This window comes from Bos mutus, chromosome 19 (genome assembly GCF_027580195.1).
Source record: "Bos mutus isolate GX-2022 chromosome 19, NWIPB_WYAK_1.1, whole genome shotgun sequence".
NCBI lineage: Eukaryota > Metazoa > Chordata > Mammalia > Artiodactyla > Bovidae > Bos > Bos mutus.
This window is the reverse complement of record NC_091635.1, coordinates 19,010,276-19,031,888: the sequence shown is the minus strand read 5'-3', so window position 1 is coordinate 19,031,888 and position 21,613 is coordinate 19,010,276. Positions and strand designations below refer to the sequence as shown.

The following is a 21,613-nucleotide window of genomic DNA, read 5'->3' as shown; positions in this document are numbered from 1 at the left end:
CAAAACAGGCATGCGAATCTCAGAGTCATGCCCTCAGAGCAGAGTGCTTCCACTTTTAGGGGTTGCAGAGAATCTGGGGAAAGGGCTGTGTTCTCTGGAATCTCTAAGATCTCACATGCTGCACAGTGAGGCCAAGAAAGAAAAAAATCTCTCAAAATTCCAGCGTTCTGCAGGGGAAAAAACACTTGCCCCAAATCCTAAGACCAACCTCAAAGACCAAAATGGTTCTATACGGCTCACCCAGAAGGCTCTGCTCCCCACTCTGCTGGGGACAAGGAAAGAACCAGGACTGCGCACAAAGTGTTTTCAGGTACCACAGACAGAGGCTGCATCCACTCTGCTCTCCTTCTTCTCTTTAAACAAACCAGGTGCAGAAGGCAAAGCGAGCTGGTTCTAAATGTCCAGAGGCCAGAAGTCATGGCTCAATCCATCTTTAGAAGCGGGGAGATACACAAAGCTGTGCCAGGCTGAACAAGTCTCTCCAACCAAGAAAAACAGGCTGATAAATTAGTTCTGCGAAGCCACAGAGCAGAGCCCCCAAGAATCAACTCAATAGGCTGCCTCCTCTTCTAGCTCATTAACTATTTGAGATTACCATCATGTGGGGAGTCGCTTCTCAGCTGGAAATTAAATTAGCCTGGCTATAAACCAGGAATGTCGAGTGGAAAGTATCTGATGAGCCATCCTGGGGAAAAAAACTCCACCACCCAACACCATCCCCCAAGCAGCTTACTCCCACCCTCCAAGCTGGGCCCCTCGGTGCAGCGTCTCTTCTGAACGATGAGGAAAACAACACAGCCAAAGGGGCAAGACTACTTTCTTGGTTTTGATTTTCAGAGAAAAGCACAGTTCACCAGGGCCGCTCCTAGTGAAATAACCAAAGAGGTGGCTTCATGAGACGAAATGGTCAGGAATGTGGCATTCAGAAAGAGACAGAGTAACAAGTGTTCAGATTAGAAAGAAAGATTAGAAAGAAAGGAGAGGGTGAGGAGGGAGAGGATAAACACATAACACACAACTAGCATCCTTGGGGATGCTCCATGCACAGTCGTCTGCCCAGTGAGGGGGCAGCAGGTCCTGCCTGCACCTTCACGACAGGTGTGTGCTTGCAAAGCCACCTCATAATTACCAGGTTTGGCATTTTGGCTCTGGCAGCTGGGTCCGCGCAGATCCTAAGATTTCAGGAACCAGCCTCTGCAGGGCTGTTCCTGCCGCGGGTCCGTGAGCCGAGAAGTAGAATTTCTAATTACACGGCTTTGGGCTTTACCCTAATGACAGGCTCCATCCAGGCAGGCAAAAAGCACGCAGCTAAGAGGATATAGGTCTTCGAGCTCATCCTGAGAGGCTCCTAACGCTTGCCTTTTTTTTTCTGGATGGCATCTTCTCTGATCACCAGCAAAACAATTCCTGTTTCATACTATTCAGTGGCACCTTGTAAATACCTCTTTCAAGCTGAAATACTTGACAGAGAGGAAAAGAAAGATGCATGATAAACTTCATTAGTTGCCCCCTGATTGTTAAAGGCTCGCTCACCAAAGACCTCAGTCCCCTTGATGCTGTTTTCCTCGCCTTCCTTTCTTTTCTGCTGGCCCTTCCCTCATCCACGACACTTTTTGACACAAACCTCATTGCCTTTTCATGTGTGTTCCTTCTGCCAAGAAGACCTCCTTCCTTACTTGGTCTGCACACGAACTCCTATTCATCCATCAAACCCCCCACCAAAATCCTCCTCTCTGAAGCCTTTCTGGGGACGCTCCTTCCCCACTTAGATTTAATCACTCCTTCTTCTGCAATATTTCTTTGCCTTGAGCATCCTTCTCTTTTTGCCTGCATTACACATGACTGTATTTAGCCACCTCACCCCCTGCCTTTGCTCGCACACTCTATACCCAATATCCACATCATAGGCTAAGCCCTGTCCCCGCCCTCATTTACAGAGACCCCAACGGGCACCACTTCACACTAAGAACAAGGCTAAGAACACAGACAGCTTCCTCTCTGCCCCTAACCTGCCCTCTTTCTTTGATCTCTGATCACAGTGGCTGCTCACAGGGGCCTGCTCTTGTGGGCAAGGACCTTAGATCCTTTCTCTTCCTTCAGGTCTCTTCCCACCATTACCCCTTTAAAAAGGCCTAAAATAGCCCTTTTCTCCCATCATCCTCTCCCCCACAACTCTCCATCCCCTCTCTCTGTTTTATGTCTCTTCATGGCTCCTAATCACCGCAGGGGATCTTCTATTTCTGGTAGTTTGCTTGCGTATCGGTCTCTTGCCCATCTCCCTAGTGAATAAAATGTAAGCGACAGGAGGGCAGGATCAGTGCTGACAAAATAGGCAGTCAATAATATTTGTGAGATCAATAAGTGGCTGCATCCACAGAGCCTGGCACAGAATAGCTGCTCAGTAAATTAATAAAATCAATATGCAACTAAAAGGAAAAAAGCTGACATCTGTGGCCATTCTAATCCAGGGACACCACAAGCTAAGCGAAACCAACTGGATTTGTCCGCAATTCTCCGTCCCCATAGCTGGTTTTCAAACGACACAGGCCACAGGGTTTGTGCTGTTGTTCTTCGGTCGCCAAGTCATGTCTGACTCTCTGCAACCGTGTCGACTGCAGCACTGCTGGCTCCCCTGTCCTTCACTATCTCCCGAAACTTGCTCAAATTCACGTCCATCAACTCAGTGATGCCATCCAACCATCTCAGCCTCTGTTGCCCCTTCTCTTCCTGTCCTCAATCTTCCCCAGCATCAGGGTCTTTTCCAGTGAGTCAGTTCTTTGCATCAGGGGGCCAAAGTATTGGAGCTTCAGCTTCAGCATCAGGTTTGTGGGGATACCCCTAATGCCTACCACCCCCCAGGTGGTCCTCTCGAGAGATTTCACTGAGGAGAAAGAAGCCAAAGGATTTTAGAGTCGAGACAGAACAGCCCCAAATCTAAATTAGAATGTAATCGACAAGCAACCAGCAGCCGGCAAATCCTTCAGGGAGGTCACGTGCTATAGATGAGTGGGGCTGAACCCGAATGGTGCTGTCACCTGAGAATTATCTTTACCTGCTGCCCAGACCACAGCTGCCCACTAGCGCCGGGTCCACAGCTCCAGCATTTGGGACCTGCCTCCCATCTGCCACAACTAGGGGGTGAGCAACCATGGAGGATACACGCCCCTAGGTGCCAAGCCCTGGCACTTCCCATCCCCTAATGAAGAGTCCCCCAAAGACACCATCTGGGGTAGGTCCTCAAAACAAATGCAAGCTTGAGTCTCGAGGAAACTGGGACTCATTCTCCCTCCTGCACAAATGCTCCTTTAACAGAACACACACACAAAAAAGCCACAGGCCTGTTCCCTACTTCTGTTTCCAGCTGGGACTGTAAGAAAACAACCCTAAAAATAACCACGAGTGACAGAACATCCCCCTGGAGGGGACGGATGGAGAGAGACGGGGCCAGTGCACAGGGTCCGACACTGGTCACATGGGCAGCCCCCTTACCCAAAGCCCCTGGCCAGACTCTCCTGGATCCACCCCTTGACCTCTGGCTCTGGTTCTTCTAAACTGAAATAGTCTCTGGATCAGGGAAACGCAATTCTAAGCCAGGCTTGATCAATAACTCCCATCACTTTTATAAGCCAACATGGGCCACTCCCAAGCTTAACTGAGTTCCTTCATGGTAAGTGGTGGGAATAGGACTATATCACTCTGGGGACTCTGGAAACCAGGAGCCCAGAGTGCTCCTCTCGGATCTGCCCAGGTTCTGAGGCAATGGCCAGGGTTAGCCCTACCCGGCAGGGCCAGGGAGCAGGGGTAACGTGGCATCCTCCCCTGGCTTTCTCTGCTTGCTCAGAACCTCACCCCAGAGGGATAACAGGGCTTCCCCCGCTGCAGAACCGGGGACCAGAGGAGGGGGCGGGCGGTCCTGCCTGTGGGCTGCCATCTGTTCCTTCCCCACATCTGCAGCCCAGTTGGGACTTGGGAAGAAGGGCTGTCTTTCCCCCAAAGCCCTTTGGGACAGTCATCCAAGTCCCCAGAGACGAATGCTGGGTTCTGTCCCTCCTCCTGAGCACCACGGAGACACAGACTCATCCTGGAATTCCAAGAGCCTCGCACAAACCATCCAGTGGGGTTGCGTGTTGTCCACCCCAGAAAACCATCCATATACATTTCTTGCTTTCTCTGCCTTGGAAAGACCAAATCATTTCATTTTCCTTAAAAATACATTCATATGATTCATGCATAATTTGTAAAAAGTCTGAATTTCTTCAGTATGGGAGGCTCTGCTCACCCCAAAATCTCCCCGTGAGTTGAAGGCCTAGCTTCAAGATAACATTTTGCCTCTGAGCCGGCTTCCTGCACCCTCTCCCCATCCCCAAAGTGTCCATATCACTCAACCAGGCCTTGCTCTGGGCCTCTGGGCCTTTTCCACAGAGCGGCTCTACCCTGAATGCTTTCTGGGATAATCAGCCAGCAAACTCCTATGCATACATCAAAGCTCAACTCAACGGTGACCTCTCCTTTGGGCCCCCTTCTCTCTGCTCCTCTGGCATTTCTCATTTTGTCCTATATTATCTATCACTATGGCCCATTGCATAAGACTGTGAGCTCCCTGAAGTGACTGACAACAGTTTAACATCTAATTTTTCCAAGTACTTTCACACCACTTGGCCCATCGTTGTTCCAAACCGTCTGGCGGATGCAATCAAATCACGAGGGAAGTCCCATTAGGATGGCCACCCAGACACTCCGATCATGACTTGGCAGGAAGGCTGTGTCGTTACTGCCTGATGCTCACAGTCCCATGGAAAGAGAAGGTGGGTATTAAGTGTCCCGGTAAAAGATACGTAACTTTATAGGAAAGGAAGTGTGATAAGAGTGAAAAGCTAGTCAAGAATACACCATTGAGGACCCCGCTATGGTGTGAAACTGTTCACCTCCAGACCGTGGGAAATGCCCTAGCCAGACTCCTCCCCCACCTCCAGGCGGGGTGGGGGGCATGCACACAGGCACTCGGATTTCACCCAAGACGAGGAGGGGTCCTTGCTAAGTGCATCAGGAGATAACAAGGTCGTTGGAGCAAGCAGAGTGCATGAAGGGAAATGCAGATCCACCCTCCTGTAACTCAAGGTTTGCACCAACAGGGAAACTAATCCCCATCTCACTCCATAAAAGGTCCCACTCATCTCCCTTGCCAGCGACACCCAATCTGAAAGTTTCCTTCGTTTCCAGCGCTGGGACACCAAAGAAGACTTCTAAGTGTCCCCCCCTTGGCCCTGACACAAAGAAGGGAAAATGCATGTTAAGAAAAAAAGGCTATTGGCTTTGTTTGTGGCTCAAGGCTGCCAGTGTTTCCACCTGGCCCTGCAGTTACTTCTCAGGCTTCTGTGCGGGGAGAGCAGTCAGCCTGGGGTGATGATAACACAGATGGAGACCATGGGGGCGACCCTGGACCAGGCAGGGTGCAAAACAGCCTCGCCCCTTTGCCCAGAATCATCAGACATCCTGCTCTGTATAAACAGCACAGAGACGAGCCCTTACCTTTGAAAACAGACATCATAAGCTTCTTGGAAGGCTGAGCCGGCAATTAGCCCGCCGACGGCACAGCGATGGAAGCCGGCGAAAGAAGCTGGTGGCCAGATCCGACTGTGAGACAATAAGGAACAGTGTGGACTGTGTTCAAGGGAGAGACAGATGCATGCCCCACCCCAGTTCACAGACCCAGCTGTTCTCCAGCTCCAGCCAGCTGCTGCCGTGAGGATGGCAAGCCCAAAACTGTCAGATCCCTCATCAAAAACAGAAAACTGGGGATGGGAGGATAGACTGGGAGTTTGGAGGAAGGTTCAGGATGGGGAGCATGTGTATACCTGAAATTTAAAAATGTTAAAAATTATTAAAAAAAAAAAAAGATATGTACACACTGCTATATTTATTTTTCTAAAGGGAAGGGGTTTTGGGGCGTTGTTTTGGCTGTGCTGGGTCTTCATTGCTGTGCGTGGGCTTTCTCTAGTTGTGGCGAGCGGGGGCTACTCTATAGTTGGGGTGCATGGGCTTCTCACTGCAGTGCCTTCTCTTGTTGCAGAGAATCAGTTCCAAGCACATGGGCTTAACCACCCTGCAGCATGTGGGATCTTCCTGGACCAGGGATTGAACCCATGTTCCCTGCATTAGCAGGTGGATTCTTAACCACTGGACCACCAGGGAAGTCCCACATTGCTATATTTAAAATAGATAACCAAAAGACCTGGTGTATATCACAGGGAACTCTGTTCAATACTGTGTAATAACCTAAATGGGAAAAGAATTTGGAAAAGAATAGATACATGTATAACTGAATCACTGTGTATACCTGAAACTAACACAGCATTGTTAATCAACTATGCTCCAATATAAAGTAAAAATTAAAAGAACAGAAAATCTGCATTTGTATGTGCAATCTCCAAATCTGTCAATATCGGCAATAAATTTGCATGTTTTTAAAACACTATAAATATTGCTGACAAAGGTCTGTATAGTCAAAGTTACGCTTTTTCCGGTAGTCATGTATGGATGTGAGAGTTGGACTATAAAGAAGGCTGAGTGCTGAAGAATTGATGCTTTTGAACTGCAGTTTAGAGAAGACTCTTGAGAGTTCCTTGGACAGCAAGGAGATCAAACCAGTCAATCCTAAAGGAAATCAGTCCTGAATACTCATTGGAAGGACTGATGCTGAAGCTGAAACTCCAATACTTTGGCCACCTGATGTGAAGAACTGACTCAATGGAAAAGACCTGATGCTGTGAAAGATTGACGACAAGAGGAGAAGGGGATGACAGAGGATGAGATGGTTGGATGGCATCACCGACTCAACAGGCATGAGTTTGAGTAAGTTCCAGGAGTTCGTGATGGACAGGGAAGCCCGGCGTACTGCAGTCCACGGGGTCACAAAGAGCTGGACATGACTGAGCAACTGAACTGAACTGATAAATATTCATTCAAGCATTTCATTTAAGTCCATCAACAGGTGAACCAATCAGTAGTGGTAAGAGGTAGGACAGTGGTCATCCCTGGTACAGGAGCAGTGTCCAGAAGGGAGTATGGGTATGGCCCTGGGGACTCCGGAACCACTATTACACAGGGATGTGGCTTGTGAAAATTCATCAGGGTGCACACTTAACAATCGGTACACTTTTTCGTAGGCATATGAATAAAAGTTACCAAAGAAATACATATATATGTATATATGCGTGTGCTAAGTTGCTTCAGTCATGTCCAATTCTTTGAGATCCCAGAGACTATAGCCCCCCAGCCTCCTCTGTCCATGGAGATCCTCCAGACAAGAATACTTGAGTGGGTGGTCATGCCCTCCTCCAGGGGATCTTCCCGACCCAGGGATCGATCCCACGTCTTCTGTGGCTCCTGCATTGGCAGGTGGATTCTTTACTACTAAAGCCACCTGGCGAGCCTAAGTATATATATGTATATATACACATATATATAGGTCAGATATACAGATAAAATTTATTTTCTTTAAATATTATTTTCTTCAAATAATACGGAAAAGAGTACACTTCCTGGAAACAATGGAGGGCCGTTTTGGATAAAGTATACAGGAATCAAGGCCACGCAGAGAGGTAGCTGAAACAGCAGAATTCCTTCAGGTGCTTCAATTTCTATACAGTTTCTCCCAGTGTTGGGGTCGGGGTGAGATGTGTTGACAGGTGCTCGCAGGCAGAGGATGTCATTCAGAAGGATCGATGCACATGGTGGTTCTGGCATGGGTCAGGGGTGGTGACAGCAGGGCTAATGACCTGAAGAGTAAGGTCCGAGTTCTTGGTGGAGGGTAGGAACTCCGTGGGCCAGGGCTGCTCAGGGGGAAGACCTTCTCCTGCCAGCTACTGGGGATGATACACAACAGGGAGTGTACAGAGCGGGGGCAAGGGCGGTTAGGTGTCAGATGATGAGGTAGCAGAAGATCGCAGAGGGTTTCAGTGTCATGAGAACTAAGAACCTGAGTGTCCTGCTCGTGGTGGGCAGCTTCCGGGAACAGGTGAGAGAAAGAGATGGGCTGGCGAATGGGGATATGGGGGGGGGCTGAGGTCAGAAAAGGAGCATCAGAGATACAGATCTTATCTCGGAAGGGCATGGGGGATGATACCAGAGGCTGGGGTCAGTGTAGGGGTGACATGCATGAAAACCACCAGCACCCATGTAAATGTCTTTGCAACAAAGACAAGGCTGAGACTGAGCATAAATTGGGGCAGAAAAAGAGGAAAAAAATATAATCTTGGGGACACTTTAATATAGAAAAGCCTGTGTTTGGGGTGGGGTGGGTAGAAAGAAACAACAAAGGACAGGGCTTAATCTGCTCCAGAAGGAATGTCCTGTTGCATTTCAGCCCGGGAGAGAAGCTCCTAGTTGTGGAGTTTGAAGGGCCCTCAGGAAGGCCTTGAGTTCAAGGAGCTAAGCCACCTACAGACACAGGTGGATGGCAGTGGTCATCTCTGTGAGTGCCCCTTTCCTCCTCTGCAGACTAGGGGAACTCACACAAGAAACAGGCTGCTAAGATGAAACAGGCTCCAGCCGCTGGCTGGCACACAGCATGCCTGGCTTGCTAAAGAGGAGCTGTTTTCTATCCCTACTGCGTCACCTAGTAACTGACATCCCCTCTCCTTCCTTCTTCTCAGCTTTCTCTGGAACATCCCCAGAAAAATGAAATACAAAATCACATTTCTTAATTTTCACTATTTTATTGCACACTCCTTTGTCTCCTTCCAATGGTTTTTAGATGTATTAATGGTTTTTGTCCTGAACTTGCTCTGACACCTCTTTGAATCTGTAGATTTTAGTTCACTGATGAACACAGGCCCCTCAAGGACAAGCTCATGTCTCTTGATCTTTGCTGGGACCTCAAGTGCTGCCTAGGAGAACCCCTGATAAAAGGAAGTGCTCAAACAGGGCATTTTAAGGGCACTGATACAGTTCTGCTGTTGTTCAGTCACTAAGTCCTGTCCGACTCTTTGCGACCCCATGGATTGCACCACACCAGGGCTTCCCTGTCCTTCACTATCTCCCGGAGTTTGCTCAAACTCATGTCCATTGATGCTGTTGTGTATGACACACTAAAGATGGATAATTGTCATTATATACTTGTCAAAACCCATAAAATGTGTAACATCAGACGTGAATCCTGATGCAAACCAAGGATTTTGGACGATGGTGGTTCATCAGTGGGAAAAAAAGTGCAACTCTGGGGCTACAGGTTGATGGTGGGTGGAGTGTGTGGTACTTGTGAGAGGCAGGGTGTATACAGTGTTTTCACTCAATTTCACTGTGAATATAAAACTGCTCTAAAAAATAAAGACTATGTATATGTTTTTAAAAGGAAATACTCAATCAGGACTTCCCTGGTGGTCCAACAGTTAAGTCCACACTTGCACAGCAGGGGGCATGGGTTCAATCCCTAGTCAGGGAACTAAGATCTCACATGCCACACAGTATGGCAAATAAACAAATAAATAAATGCAAGCTCTCTCTCTATATATATAAAGTAAGCGCAGTGGCTCAGTGGTAAAGAATCCGTCTGCTAATGTAGGAAATGAGGCTGGAGCCGCAGGTTCAATCTGGAATATCACCTGGAATAGGAAATAGCAACCCACTCCAGGATTCTTGCCTAAGAAATGCCTTGGGCAGAGGAGCCTAGTTGGCTACAGTCTATGGGGTCGAAAAGAGTCAGACACAAGTTAGCAACTAAACAACAACAACGAAGTAAGTGTTTGCTGGGTAAGCTTTTTTTTAAGGTACACATAATTTATAAGAATGTATTATTCATTGACTAGCAGTGTAGTGCATGCTCATTCATGTCCGACTCTTTTCGACCCTGTGGACTGTAAGCCCACCTGGCTCCTCTGTCCATGTAATTTTCCAGGCAAGAATACTGGAGTGGATTGCCATTTCCTTTTCCAGGGAAATGAGCTTCTCTAGTGGCTCAGGGAGTAAAGCGTCTGCCTGCAGTGCAGGTAGACCTGGGTTCAATCCCTGGGTCAGGAAGACCCTCTGGAGAAGGAAATGGCAGCCCACTCCAGTACCTTTGCCCGGAAAATCCCATGGACCAAGAGCCGGGTAGGCTATAGTCCATGGGGTTGCAAAGAGTCAGACACGACTGAGTGACTTCACTTTTTACTTTCCCTTTCCAGGGGATCTTTCCAACCCAGGGATCAAACCCGCATCTCTTGTGTCTCCTGCATTAGCAGGCAGATTCTTTACCACAAGTTCCACCTGGGAAGCCCTCATTGACGATAGAAAAAGACTTAAAATGGTCACCTTTCCCTTCTTCCAATAAGCATTTCAAGTCCATGACAATGTGAGGAGAGTTCCTTCCCTTGCTCTCCTACCCCAGATCACACACACATACTTGGGCATCTATAAATGCTCTTTGCTGGGACAGGATGTTTATTTATTTGTGGATCTGTGTTAACTGCAGCACCAGCACACGCTAAGTGCCTGGAGAATGAAACAGTCAGAGGAAGGACCAGCATTCGAGTGGAATGGCTGGGCATGCTGAGCCAGGGTGCGTTTCCAGTCAGAAGGGGAGGGTTTCCAGCCAGAAGGAGGAGGACTAGTAGAGAGAGACTTTTAGCTGGGGATGAGGGAGATGCACCTGGAGTGATCTGGAGGTTACCTTTCTCTGTCAGCTGGGTGTGTGGTCTCCCTCAGGGAGATTACTTTAATGCACACGTGGGCGAAGTCCTGTGTTCCTTCAGCATCTCCTGAGGCAGTAAGCAATGTCCTAAATGAGTCCCTGCACTTTTAGGACAGGTCATCTCCTGCACCGCTGAATAAACTTTCAGGACAAAGCTGTGTGTGCTCAGTGTCTGTGTCTGACTCTTTGCGACCTCATGGGGTGTAGCCCACTAGCTCCTCTGTCCATGAAATCTTCCAGGCAAGAATACTGGAGTAGGTTGTCATTTCCTTTTCCAAGGGAACTTCCTGACCCGTATCTCTTACATCTCCTGCATTGGCAGACGGATTTTTTACCAATTGCATGCCACGTGAGAAAGCCAAGGCTGCCCTCATCCAAACCCACAGCAGAATTCTCAGCGCCACCGTGTAAAGCTCATCCCGAGAGAAGCTCAGATTCTGCCTGAAAAAGGTCAGCTTATTAGTGCGGGCCCCCTGGCCCCCGCTCTCCAGATGCCCGCCAGTGTGGCTGGAGCAGCAGAAAGGCGGCTTCCAGGCTGCCGGTGAAGACATTCCTTCCCCTTAGAGGCAGGGGCAGCTGCAGGCTGAGGGCAAGGGGCAAAGAGACCAAGGGCGCCCGGGACAGCGTGTCCCTGAGGACCCCAAGAGCGCCGTGGGGATGGGCTGGGGAGGACGGGCCCTGACCTCAGGCCAGCAGAGACCCACGATTGGTAAGGGGGCTGAGAATTACTGGGTTTTCCTTGCCCTCCTCTCCTGTCCTTTGGAGTCTTCTCCATCTCTTCATCCTGTCACTTAAAGGGTCACATTATAGGAATGAACCTATTTTTGGTTTTCTATTTGCTAAACTGCATTTTAAATATCCCTTATAGAAGTCAATGAACTGAGAATTACATATTTCATCCCCAGTCCACCCCATCCCACCCCCAAAAGAGAAAGGTGAGGAGTGGTGGTGAGGAGAAGAAAGCAAAGAACCATGCAGGTTGAAAATGGTCCCACTCTCTTCCCCACCCACAATAAGGCCCGAAAAAGACAAAGCTTCCACACCCAGATCTACAGAATTCATTCATCAGACGCACGTCCGACACCGCGGACAATGGAAAGGCAGACTCAGACTCCGGCGTCCTCACTGCTCCACCCAACAGAGGCAAACGTTCAAAGAGACACAGATCAGCAGAAAAGCCCAGTTGGTAAAGCGGCTCACAGCATCCGCGAAGCTCGCGGGAAGGATGCGCAGCAGCTAGAAGCCGGGCCCCGCCGCGGGCGGGCCCGCCCCACTCTGGGCGGGGCCACCCCTAAGACGGGCTACCATTGGCCTCCCGGCTCCTACTCGGGCCAATCAGCGTGGAGCCAGGCCCGCCGGCACCACCCACTGCGAGCGCGGGATGCTTGACCCAGCTGCGCCCAACAGGTGAAGCCCGAGCGCGGCGTGTCGGCTGGTCACGTGGCCGCGGCAGGCGACCCGCTGGGCCGAGGGGCAGCCGGGCCGCGGGCCCCGCCCCCGACACGAGGCGGCGCCGCCATCTGCTTCCTCCGACCAGGTGCGGGGGTCCCACGCGACCCAGGGGCCGTGCACTCTAGTACCCGAGGCCAGCCGGCCAAGGAGCCGCGTTTCGCGCCCTTGACTGCACCTCGCCCACCCCCTCTAGATCCGGGGGGCTCCGCGCAAACACCCCTATGGCTGCCAGAGAGCACACACGTGGCCTGTCGGGCCTGCTGGGACTTGTTGGCCACTTCTGTCACCGGACCCTCCCTCCCGCCCCCATTCATTAAGTCGAGTGTGCGTGAAAAATCTTATCTTCCCAATGTATATGTACCTTTTTTCCTTCCACTCTCCATTTGTTGCCCCAAGCTTCATGTTGCCTAGAACTATCTTTCCAAGTTTTGTGAGTTTCTAAGCGACTATAATCTTGTTAAGTATTGTGTGGCAAAGATCTGGGGGGGGGGGCGGACAACAGGAATTCTGGATCATGTGCCCCTAAGTTGCTTGATGAACGCATATGGCATCATTCATATCTACTCAAAGGGTAGTTTAAAAGAAGTGACCCCTTGGCAATAAATAGTCTAGCTTGGGCTGAAATGCAGTGTACAAAAATTAGAGCCTTAACACATTTGCCATAGTTAGGACAAAAATATTTTTGTGCCAAGAGTTTATCTGTTCTGTAAGAACTTAAAGTCACAGCAAATTCTTGTCCACACACACACACACACACTTTTAAAATGCAACAGAAGATATAAATGCCTTGCTGGCAGTACTCTATGCCAGTTCTCTCTCTCCAGACCTGGACTCATAATTTTTAAAAGCAGCTCTCTTTGGGAGGCAATAAAGTGCCCTTCAGCTTTGCGATTTAAATATGCTTCATACTTGACACAGTGAAGCACAATTTTTTAATACCCCAGTAAACTTAGGCTACTTTTAGTATTTTTCAAGTCACAAAACAGGTATTTAAGGGAAGAATTTCAGATATAAAGGAAACCAGTATCACTCTTATCGCCATACTGAGAAAATTAATGGGGGATTTTATTAGCATTAGATGTATTTTCACAGTCTTTTGGCTGGAATGAAAATTATTTATTAACATATCAGTAAGCTGGTAATTGCTCCTCACATCCTAAACTTTTCCCCAAATCTAAAATCCGAAAGAAAAAGCAACATATGCTAATATTAGTTTTATTTGATGTTAGTTTTATTTTGGTATAGTTTGAGGAGAATAGCTGAGTTCTAACAAGGTCATCTTTTAAATATATATATATATATAAATATATTGTAAAGTTTTAAGTTCTATTCCCAAAGAGTTTTCAAAGATATCAGTATCTTATTTCTTTTTGGTCATGGTAATGTTTTCATTTGAGGTAGGCAGCATATTGTATTCATTACCCTTGAAAATATGCCACATACTTGGGGAATTCATTTTGCTGGGATGCCTGACTATCCCAACAGCTTAGCACTGAAATTCCCCTTACTCTCTGGAATCACTGACTGTTAAGAGAGAGAAGTGAGTAGCACCCTATTTGGGAACTAAGTCTATTCACAGCAAAAGAAGTGCTCATTATGCTGTGCCTTGAGACTGGACATTCTGTGTTTCTGTCAATCAACTTAATTTCCATGTTCATAGAATTGAGAGCAGAAAGTATTTAAAAACTACTGATATAGAAAGCCATGGGCAGGCAGCCCTGGTCATGTATTTCAGTCGTGAAGCTTCAAATAAATGCTTTTTTTTTTTTTTTTAATTCTTGGCGTGCTTTTAATTCTAAATAATTTTGGTGATTCAAAGAGTCATCTCATATAATCAGAAAACCTTATGTCCTACAACATTTTCAACAAAACAGTATATCAGCATATATATCTGGAGTGAGGTTTTTGTGACATATTGATTTTTCAAACTATCAAAAGTTTTTCTTCAGACAAAACATAACAACAGCAAAGCAGGAAAAAAAAAACCCAGAAGCTTCTGATGGGTTACTTTAAAAAATATCTAGCAATAAATATAACTTTAGTTGGGAAAAATATCTTTTATAATATAAAATATATTTATATTATAAAAGATAAATATTTATAAATAGTAGTCTACATTAAGTTGAAAAATTTCAATAATCTGGCTCCATTAAAAAAGCAAAATCTAGTTTAGTAGCTTAGTCAAATTGCAGTATTCTATTTTGATACATATTTTTAATAACGTGGGTTGCAACCTGATTTTTTAGAGACAAGTTCAATAATAGCGTATCATTTGGAAAATAATAAGTGTAATTTAATTCATGAACTTCAGCATTTTATTTACCTAAAACAAATAGGTTGCTATTTAATATTGACTATTTTATTAACTCAGAGCATCTGGGAAAACACTTATGATTAGGTTAATTTATGTTATATTTTCCCCTCAACTTGTAAAAGATTAATCAACCATTTTATGGTCTAATTTAGGTGCCTAATTGAAAACAGAATCCAACACATGCTACACTGTCTTGCTAATAAATCTTGACAGCTTTGTAACAAGATGGTTTGTATTTCAAATTGTTGCATATAAATGTAGATTTTTGATCTTCACTCAGCAGCTTGAAGTGAGCTGCATATTTGATTTAAATTGGAATGAAAAAACACAGTTACTTCAAAAAGATTATCCCCAATCAGGTCTTATCTTAAAGTTCGCTTAGGGAAGACAGAAACAGTCTTTGCCACCAAGTTTCTGAAAACAGACTAGATAAAGAGGGGAGAAATTAGTTTTCTCAGCATTTGTTAAATTTAAAATGTAGGGAAAGTTGCTATTTTCAGGTATAAGCTTTCCAGACAGAGATTTCTGAAGTTACTGGGTTTTAGATTCTAATACTAAAGCACTCTACTCAAAATGGTAATGGTCTTCTGGCTAAGAAGTCCACATTTTCAGTCTTGATTTGAAGCACTGCACATTTTTAAATGAATAAATTCATTCCAGGAGTTTCTGGAACATCTCCTTTAACCCTGTGTTCTCCCACGTCTCCCAGCCTTAAAAGAGGACAAATGGAGGAGAATAAACTTTCTCTCAGTGGGGACACTTGCCATGTTTACTCCGTCTTTATGTTTGGGGATATTTGTGTCATGTTAGTGACTCCATTGATTCTCACTGTCTGGTGCAGGCAGAGAAAGGAAACTGCCCGGGTGATGTAATTACCCTCACTTGGTTATAAACCAACTTTGGATGTCCTTACTATCCTGTTCTGGAGCTGGTCTTCTTTTACGCTGAATGACAAAGTGAGCAACCCTCGTTGAGGTCACTGGAGGTACAACAGAAAACTCAAACCCTTTAAAAAAAACAACTCGGCAACTCAGTTATGAATTCATCATATATGACCAATATCACGTTTTGTCACTTAAGCAAGGGAGAATGGCACAGTGACCTCTGGAGCAGGACTCCCTGGGTTGGTGTTATCAGCTTTGCCACTTTCTAGCTGTGAGACCTCAGGCCAGTGTCTTAACCTCTCTGTGCCTGTGTTTCCTCATCTGCAAAAGTACAGGCTTCCCAAGATCATGATGAGGATTAAATTTGCTAATCCTGTAAAACCTGAAACAGTTCCTGGCACATAGGGAAAACATTCAGTAAGTGTTAGCTGCCAACCTTACTAAACTACACACACTGCACTTTTTTTTTTTAATGTGGCCACAGCATTAAAATGTCAGTTTAGTTTTTATAGCCAAACATGGAAAGAAGAGTCAAGGTGGAAAGTCTAAGGAATATTTCCATATATTAAAAAAAAAAATAGTTACACCATATTTGGCTAACTTAAATCCCAAACTGAGGTCATTCAAATTTGTGACAATCTACGAAACCTAAACCAAATCAAAAAGAGAAACTTATTAAAGAATATATACTTAATTTTGGGCTTCCCTGGTGGCTCAGATGATAAAGAATCTGCCTGCAATACAGGAGACCTGGGTTCCATCTCTGGATCAGGAAGATTCCCTGGAGAAGGAAATAGCTACCGACTCCAGTATTCTTGCCTGGGAAAACCCATGGACAGAGGAGCCTGGAGGGTTACAGTCCATGGGGTTGCAAAGAGCCAGACAGGACTGACTGACTGTTCACAGTTTAAATCAATGTTGAAAGCCTAAATGTACTGGGTGGGTGTTTCTCCATCTTGGCAAGTGTGAGGTTCTCTTGAACCACCTGTCTCTGTTTTTCAAACACTATCACCCCCTGCAACAGAAGGTAAGGGCCAGTTTCAAGAGAAGTCCTGATAAGCCCCTCCCGTGGGATCCTCATAAGTACCTGCTAAATTTGGGAGGCCAGATTCAAGAGTAAGCTGAGTGATGAACTGGAAAAGTAAACCCAGAAGAGTTTGCATCCCCGACTAAAACAGACTCTTAGGTTGAAGGGCAGCAGTGAAGAAAGCGGTGACTGAGCACGCAGGCAGCAAAGAGGAGGCAAACTTCCCGACTTCTGGCGGAAGGCAGGTCAGCACCGCATCGCCACCATTGTGGGCTCCATCCCACCAGGATGCCACCCAATGGTGTCTTGTTTTGCCACGTCAAAGGAACTACTATCAACTTGGGAGCCTTCAAGCAAATCTGCCCAGGCCTTGGGTTACCGGTTAGGCCCGCACCCGGGCTGTGTATCAGTCCCTGAAACATAAGTTTCCCTCAGCCGCTCCCTCAGACACAGGCAGAATCTCCTTCTCCAACCCATGACCAATACTGACCCTTGGATTCAACCATCCATTCTTGCCTTTGGACTGTCTTCCCTGTTTCCTATTTTCCAGCTTTGAGGATTTGTTTTAACTACTTGCTTCTGAACTGCAACGCGGGCTAATTATTATTTATACTCTTCTCCAATCCAGTGTCTGATGGCACAGACGGAGCCGAGCAGAGCTCCTCTAGCGAGCAGCAGACTGGGGCCCGCGGACAGAACTCCGCGGGGCGGGGGAAGAAGGGAGCTTGCTTCCTGGACACAGGATTTTAGGAAAAGCCTTCTGGGTTAGGCTTCTTCTCCCGGTGTGGTCTGTTTTTCAAGTTAAAACGGCCGCCTTCAAAATAATTAAGTCCACACATTTGCCCAGACATTCAGAATATTCCAAGTTAATTTAAAAGTTGTAAGTAAGCAGATGGCATTGAAAAGATTCCTTAATCCACTAACCCTGCGGCCACGCACCGCGCGGACCGAGGCAGCCCCGGAACCCAGCTTTGGGGGAGAGCTGCGACGTTTACAGTTCGCTCCTCCCGCCGCGCTCCGCGGGGTTATCGCCGCGGGCGCTGGGCCTCCGGGCCGGACAGTCCGGCCCATCAGTGTAGCCAGGTGACTGCCGGGGGATAAGGCACTTCCCGCCCTCCCCCTCTACCCGCTCCAGCCCCGAGGCCCGGCCAAGCCCCCGCGCCCCCCAAGCCCAGCCGCCCCGGGGGCCACGATGAGAGCGGCTGCAGGCGCGCGGCCAGCCTTTCCAGGGCGACTTCGTTCTTTATTCAGCATTTTGAGTCAATCAAAAGGAACGTGGCAGGTGGAGGGCGGCCGCCCAGGAGCCTGCGCGAGTCTTCCTGTGGGGATTTCCACTGCCTGCCCAGGTGCTGCTGGAACCGCCCGACATTAAGGATTCAGTTCTTTTCCTGTCAGTTCCTCCCAGTCCGGCCCCCCGGCGCGTCTGATCTCCGAAAACGCCGGACTGCCTCCGGCCTACGAAGGGTTCTACCTGGAGGGCGCTAGTAACCAGCCTGCCTGTCCCAGCCCCCGGAATCGTTATCCCCCGAGGAGGAGGCGCGGTGGTGGCTGGAATAATGACAACAATACAGTCGATGACAATAGCCGGCAATTAGCGCGGCCCCCATCTGCCAGCCAGGCACCGCACGCGCCGGCGCAGTCGCTCCTTCGCGCGCCGCCCGGAGCGCAGGTGAGGGCGCCGAGGACCCCCGCTAGCTGCCGGGGTCGGGACGAGCATCCAGGCGCCGGGCTCCAGAGCCACCATTCGCAACAACCAGTGTCCAGGGCCTGAGGACGGTGGGAAGGGTGACTGTCACGCCTGGCTAAACCTCGAGACTTGGGCAACTCCTGACAATAATAAACGTTAGGACAAAAGGGAGGGGGAGGGCGAGGCCGGGGAGAGAGCGTTTTTAATCCGCTCGGCCAGCCCCCTTTTATCTTTCGAGCTCTCCCGGTCCCCAAAGAGGGGATGGGGGCAGGGATGGGGTTTGGTTTGACTCTCTTCTTTTGTTTTCCGAAATCCCCAGCCTCTTGTAGGCTGATTGGACCTGGAGGGGTGCTGGCGAGTCGAGGGAGTTATGTTTGTGGGGGTCGGAGGCAGTGACCGGGGAGAAGGGCCGGACCCCTGGTTGGCGACGAGACTTCCCGAGACCGGAGTCTGGATCCCTTGCTCACCCCCGCCTCACCGGAAACTCAACCAACCCAACATCTCACCCCCAAAGGCTGCGGGAGGCCTTGGTAAGAGGTCGCGATTATGACCCCCGTGGGGTGGGTGGCAATGTCCCTTTGGAGCCGCACCCATAACCCGACCCGAGAACCGAGTTTACGGAAGCCCACGCAACCCGCATTTCTCAAATCCATGCACCCATAATATTCCTTGCACCCCGGCGCTTCAAGGGCCCGCGGAGACACGCGTCCCTGCCCCGGGTCTCTCAGCGTCCGGGCCTGGGAGGCGGAAACCGGTGGGCCGTGCTCCGGGCGCCTGGAAGCCTTCAAAGCTGCGCGCCTCCCGCCGGCTGCAGTGCGCGCCTTTGCCCGACAGGGACCAGCACCGCTCCACGCGCCGCGCGCCTGCCGGCTCGCCCTCCGGAGCCCAGGCTGCCGGGCCGCGAGCGGCCTGAGCCCCTTCGGAAAGTGAACGGACTCCCTGCGGCCTCCGCAGCACGGTGTAGCTCCCACCCTATCCCCATCCGGACAGCAGAAGCTGCTCTAGAAGTTGGTCTGGGGCGGAGACCGTCCCGGATCCGAGAGGAAAAATAAAACACGAGATTCGTTTGAGAGGCGGCCACAGTTAGAGGGTTGCGCGCTTTTCTGAGCACCTTCCCAGTCGCTGGCCTCCTTCCTTGAGGAAAGATCGCAGGGCTAATCCCTAGGCACCGTGGGCCGCTGAGCCTGGAGAAGTGTCTCCAGACTGGGGCGAGAGCGGAGCCCAGCGCACCCCGTAAGGCGCTGCGGGCCAGCACCGCGCGGTCGTCGCTCGGTTCCCCTTCCCGCCCGGGTGGTCCGAAGTTGTACCCCTGTCAGCTCTCCGGTGTACATGCCACGCCTGCGTCCTCTCCCCGTCAGGATCGCGGCTGGAGCCCCTGGCCCTGCCCGGGACACTCACCGGTACCAGGCGAGGCCCTTGTCGTAGCTGCGGTCGAAGAAGTGGGGCTCCGCGCCCACGGCGCGCACGTCGGGGTGCACGCGCAGGAACTCCAGCAGCGCCCGCGTGCCGCCCTTCTTCACGCCGATGATGATGGCCTGCGGCAGCTGCTTGCTCCCGGACCCGCTGAAGAAGCTAGAGATGGGGCTGGGGGAGTCCGGCGTCTCGGGGCTCTGCTCCTCCTGGCTCGCGGCGCCTTCGGCCATCTCTTCGCCCGCAGCCGACTGGGTGGCTGGCGAAGCCGGGAACGGCAGCCTCGGGGGAGACCCGTCGGGACCCGGGGCCGGCGGGGCGTGGGCGGCGCGGGACCCGGAGCCCAGAAGCAGCAGCCCGGGCGCGGCGGCGCAGGAGCCGGCGCACGAGTAGACGAGCAAGTAGAGCCAGACGCAGAGCATGGCGAACAGCAGCGCGAGCCTCCTCCTCACCGGCGGCAGGGGCGGCGGCGGCTGCGGCAGGAGCCGGCCGGGGACATCGAGGCAGGACCGGCCGCCGCTCAGGCGCTGCCCCATGCGCTGCCCGCGCGCGCGGCGAGAGGCATGGCTCAGCACATGGCGCAGGGCCCGCCGGAGCAGGGAGCGCGGCGAGAGTTCCCTGGACGCCGGGCGGTTCGGCTTATTGGCCCCGCGCGTCCGCGGTCGCCGCTGTTGCTCTGCCCCAGGTGGCGGCGGCAGCTGCACTGCCGGCGGCTTTTGACATGTTGCCGGGAGGAGCCACAACTGGAACGAAGGTCGGGTGGTGGCAACTGCTGGCCTGAGACTGCGACGCCGCGCTCGGGGCCGGCAGAGCTCCGCACTCCGGCGTTTCGACCCCTCTGGACTGTGTGCGCCGCACAGCCGCTCGCCGGGGCTGCCTCCTCACAGTCGCGTGAACCGAGCTCTGAGCGCAGCCCCGGCGCTTCCCCCGCGGAGGCTGCGAAGGAGGACTGCGCAGGAAGAGCGCCGGAGACCGAGGCAGAGTGGGCGGGCCCGGCCACCGGGAGTGATGGGTCACTCCACCTACCAGAAACCCGGAGCGCCATGCAAATCCCGCCGCTTCGCTGAGGGTTCGGCAGCCAACCAGCTCCCGGAACATGGGGGTGTGGAAAGGCTCTGGGGGCGGTGGAGAGCAATCGGGGGCTGCTGTTGGCTGAGAGACAAGGGGCGGGCCTGGAGGGGCGGAACCAGGGGCTGGTGACAGGCGCAGCTGGGAGTAAGGATGCTGGAGAGACCGCGCGTGCAGGGAAAGCACAGACCTTCCGATCGCTGCACCCCGGCGCCCGCACGCACTTCCGCACTCGTTCCCCAGGAGCCGGGCTCGGCTGCATTTGCTCCTGTGTGCGGACACGCGTCCCCATACAGATGGTTCGCGGGCGGGATGGTGGTGTGTGCGCGCGTTAGAAGTAGGGAAGGGGTGGAAGCGCAAGAGTCTGGCCGGAGATGCCCGCCCACCCTACTCCGGGACTCGGAGGGGGGCCCTTCCGGAACTGGCACGGGTTTAGGAAGTTTAAGTGGAAATCGCTGTCGAACTTTTTTCTTTTTTTAAGTCTCCTTCTTACTGTTTGCTGGGAGTTTATCTCTCTCGGGCAGCAGGTTAACGCTATCGGTGGATGGTTAGATAGTTCCTGAGAAACTATCCTTAGGAAAAAGTCTTCCCTTGCTTCCCAAAGTGCTGGAGAAAGGTCGGGAGAAACTAACAGGGAGTTAAAGGCTGTGGGAATTTTTCCCGGCGCCGAAAAGTGTGTGTGAAAGTTTTGTCCGGATATTGGTTGTTGGGTATGTTGGAAAACGTTCTCTTCCCTTCCCATGAATAAATATCAAAGCCAACATTCGCCTGCATCAGGAGTCGGTTTGATTTGCTGACCTGTTACACGAAGTATTAGGTGTTTTTTCTATGTCAAAAGTCAACTCGGAGCAAATCGATCCCAAAGTTGCACTTAAAGTCAACTCGAAGTCTCTTGTCTAGAGTTTCCTCCGTAGAGTGACCAGTCCCGGCCTGGCGGCGGCCTCGCTGCTGCATTGATGCGCCGCGTTCCGGTTGGAAGCTTCGGTTCACCCCGGCGGCACTCAGGAAGTTCTGGATGAGAAGACTCGGCCCCAGAGGGGTCAGCGGGCTTCCCACGCTTGGCCCCGCGTGGTTCCGGGACAGAACCTTCCTTCCGATCCCG

The 21,613-nt window shown here is 50.4% G+C and overlaps 1 protein-coding gene across 1 annotated transcript in view; it reads right to left on the bottom strand.

The window, feature by feature from the left end:
• Positions 1-20,131, bottom strand: part of LOC102264905 (heparan sulfate glucosamine 3-O-sulfotransferase 3B1) — a 43,255-nt gene extending 23,124 nt beyond the window's left edge. The window contains exon 1 of the mRNA XM_070389533.1: positions 19,432-20,131. Within this exon, the coding sequence (XP_070245634.1) occupies positions 19,432-19,979 (548 nt within the window). The 5' untranslated portion in view covers positions 19,980-20,131. The remainder of the gene's footprint in view (positions 1-19,431) is intronic.
• Positions 20,132-21,613: the final 1,482 nt, after the last annotated feature.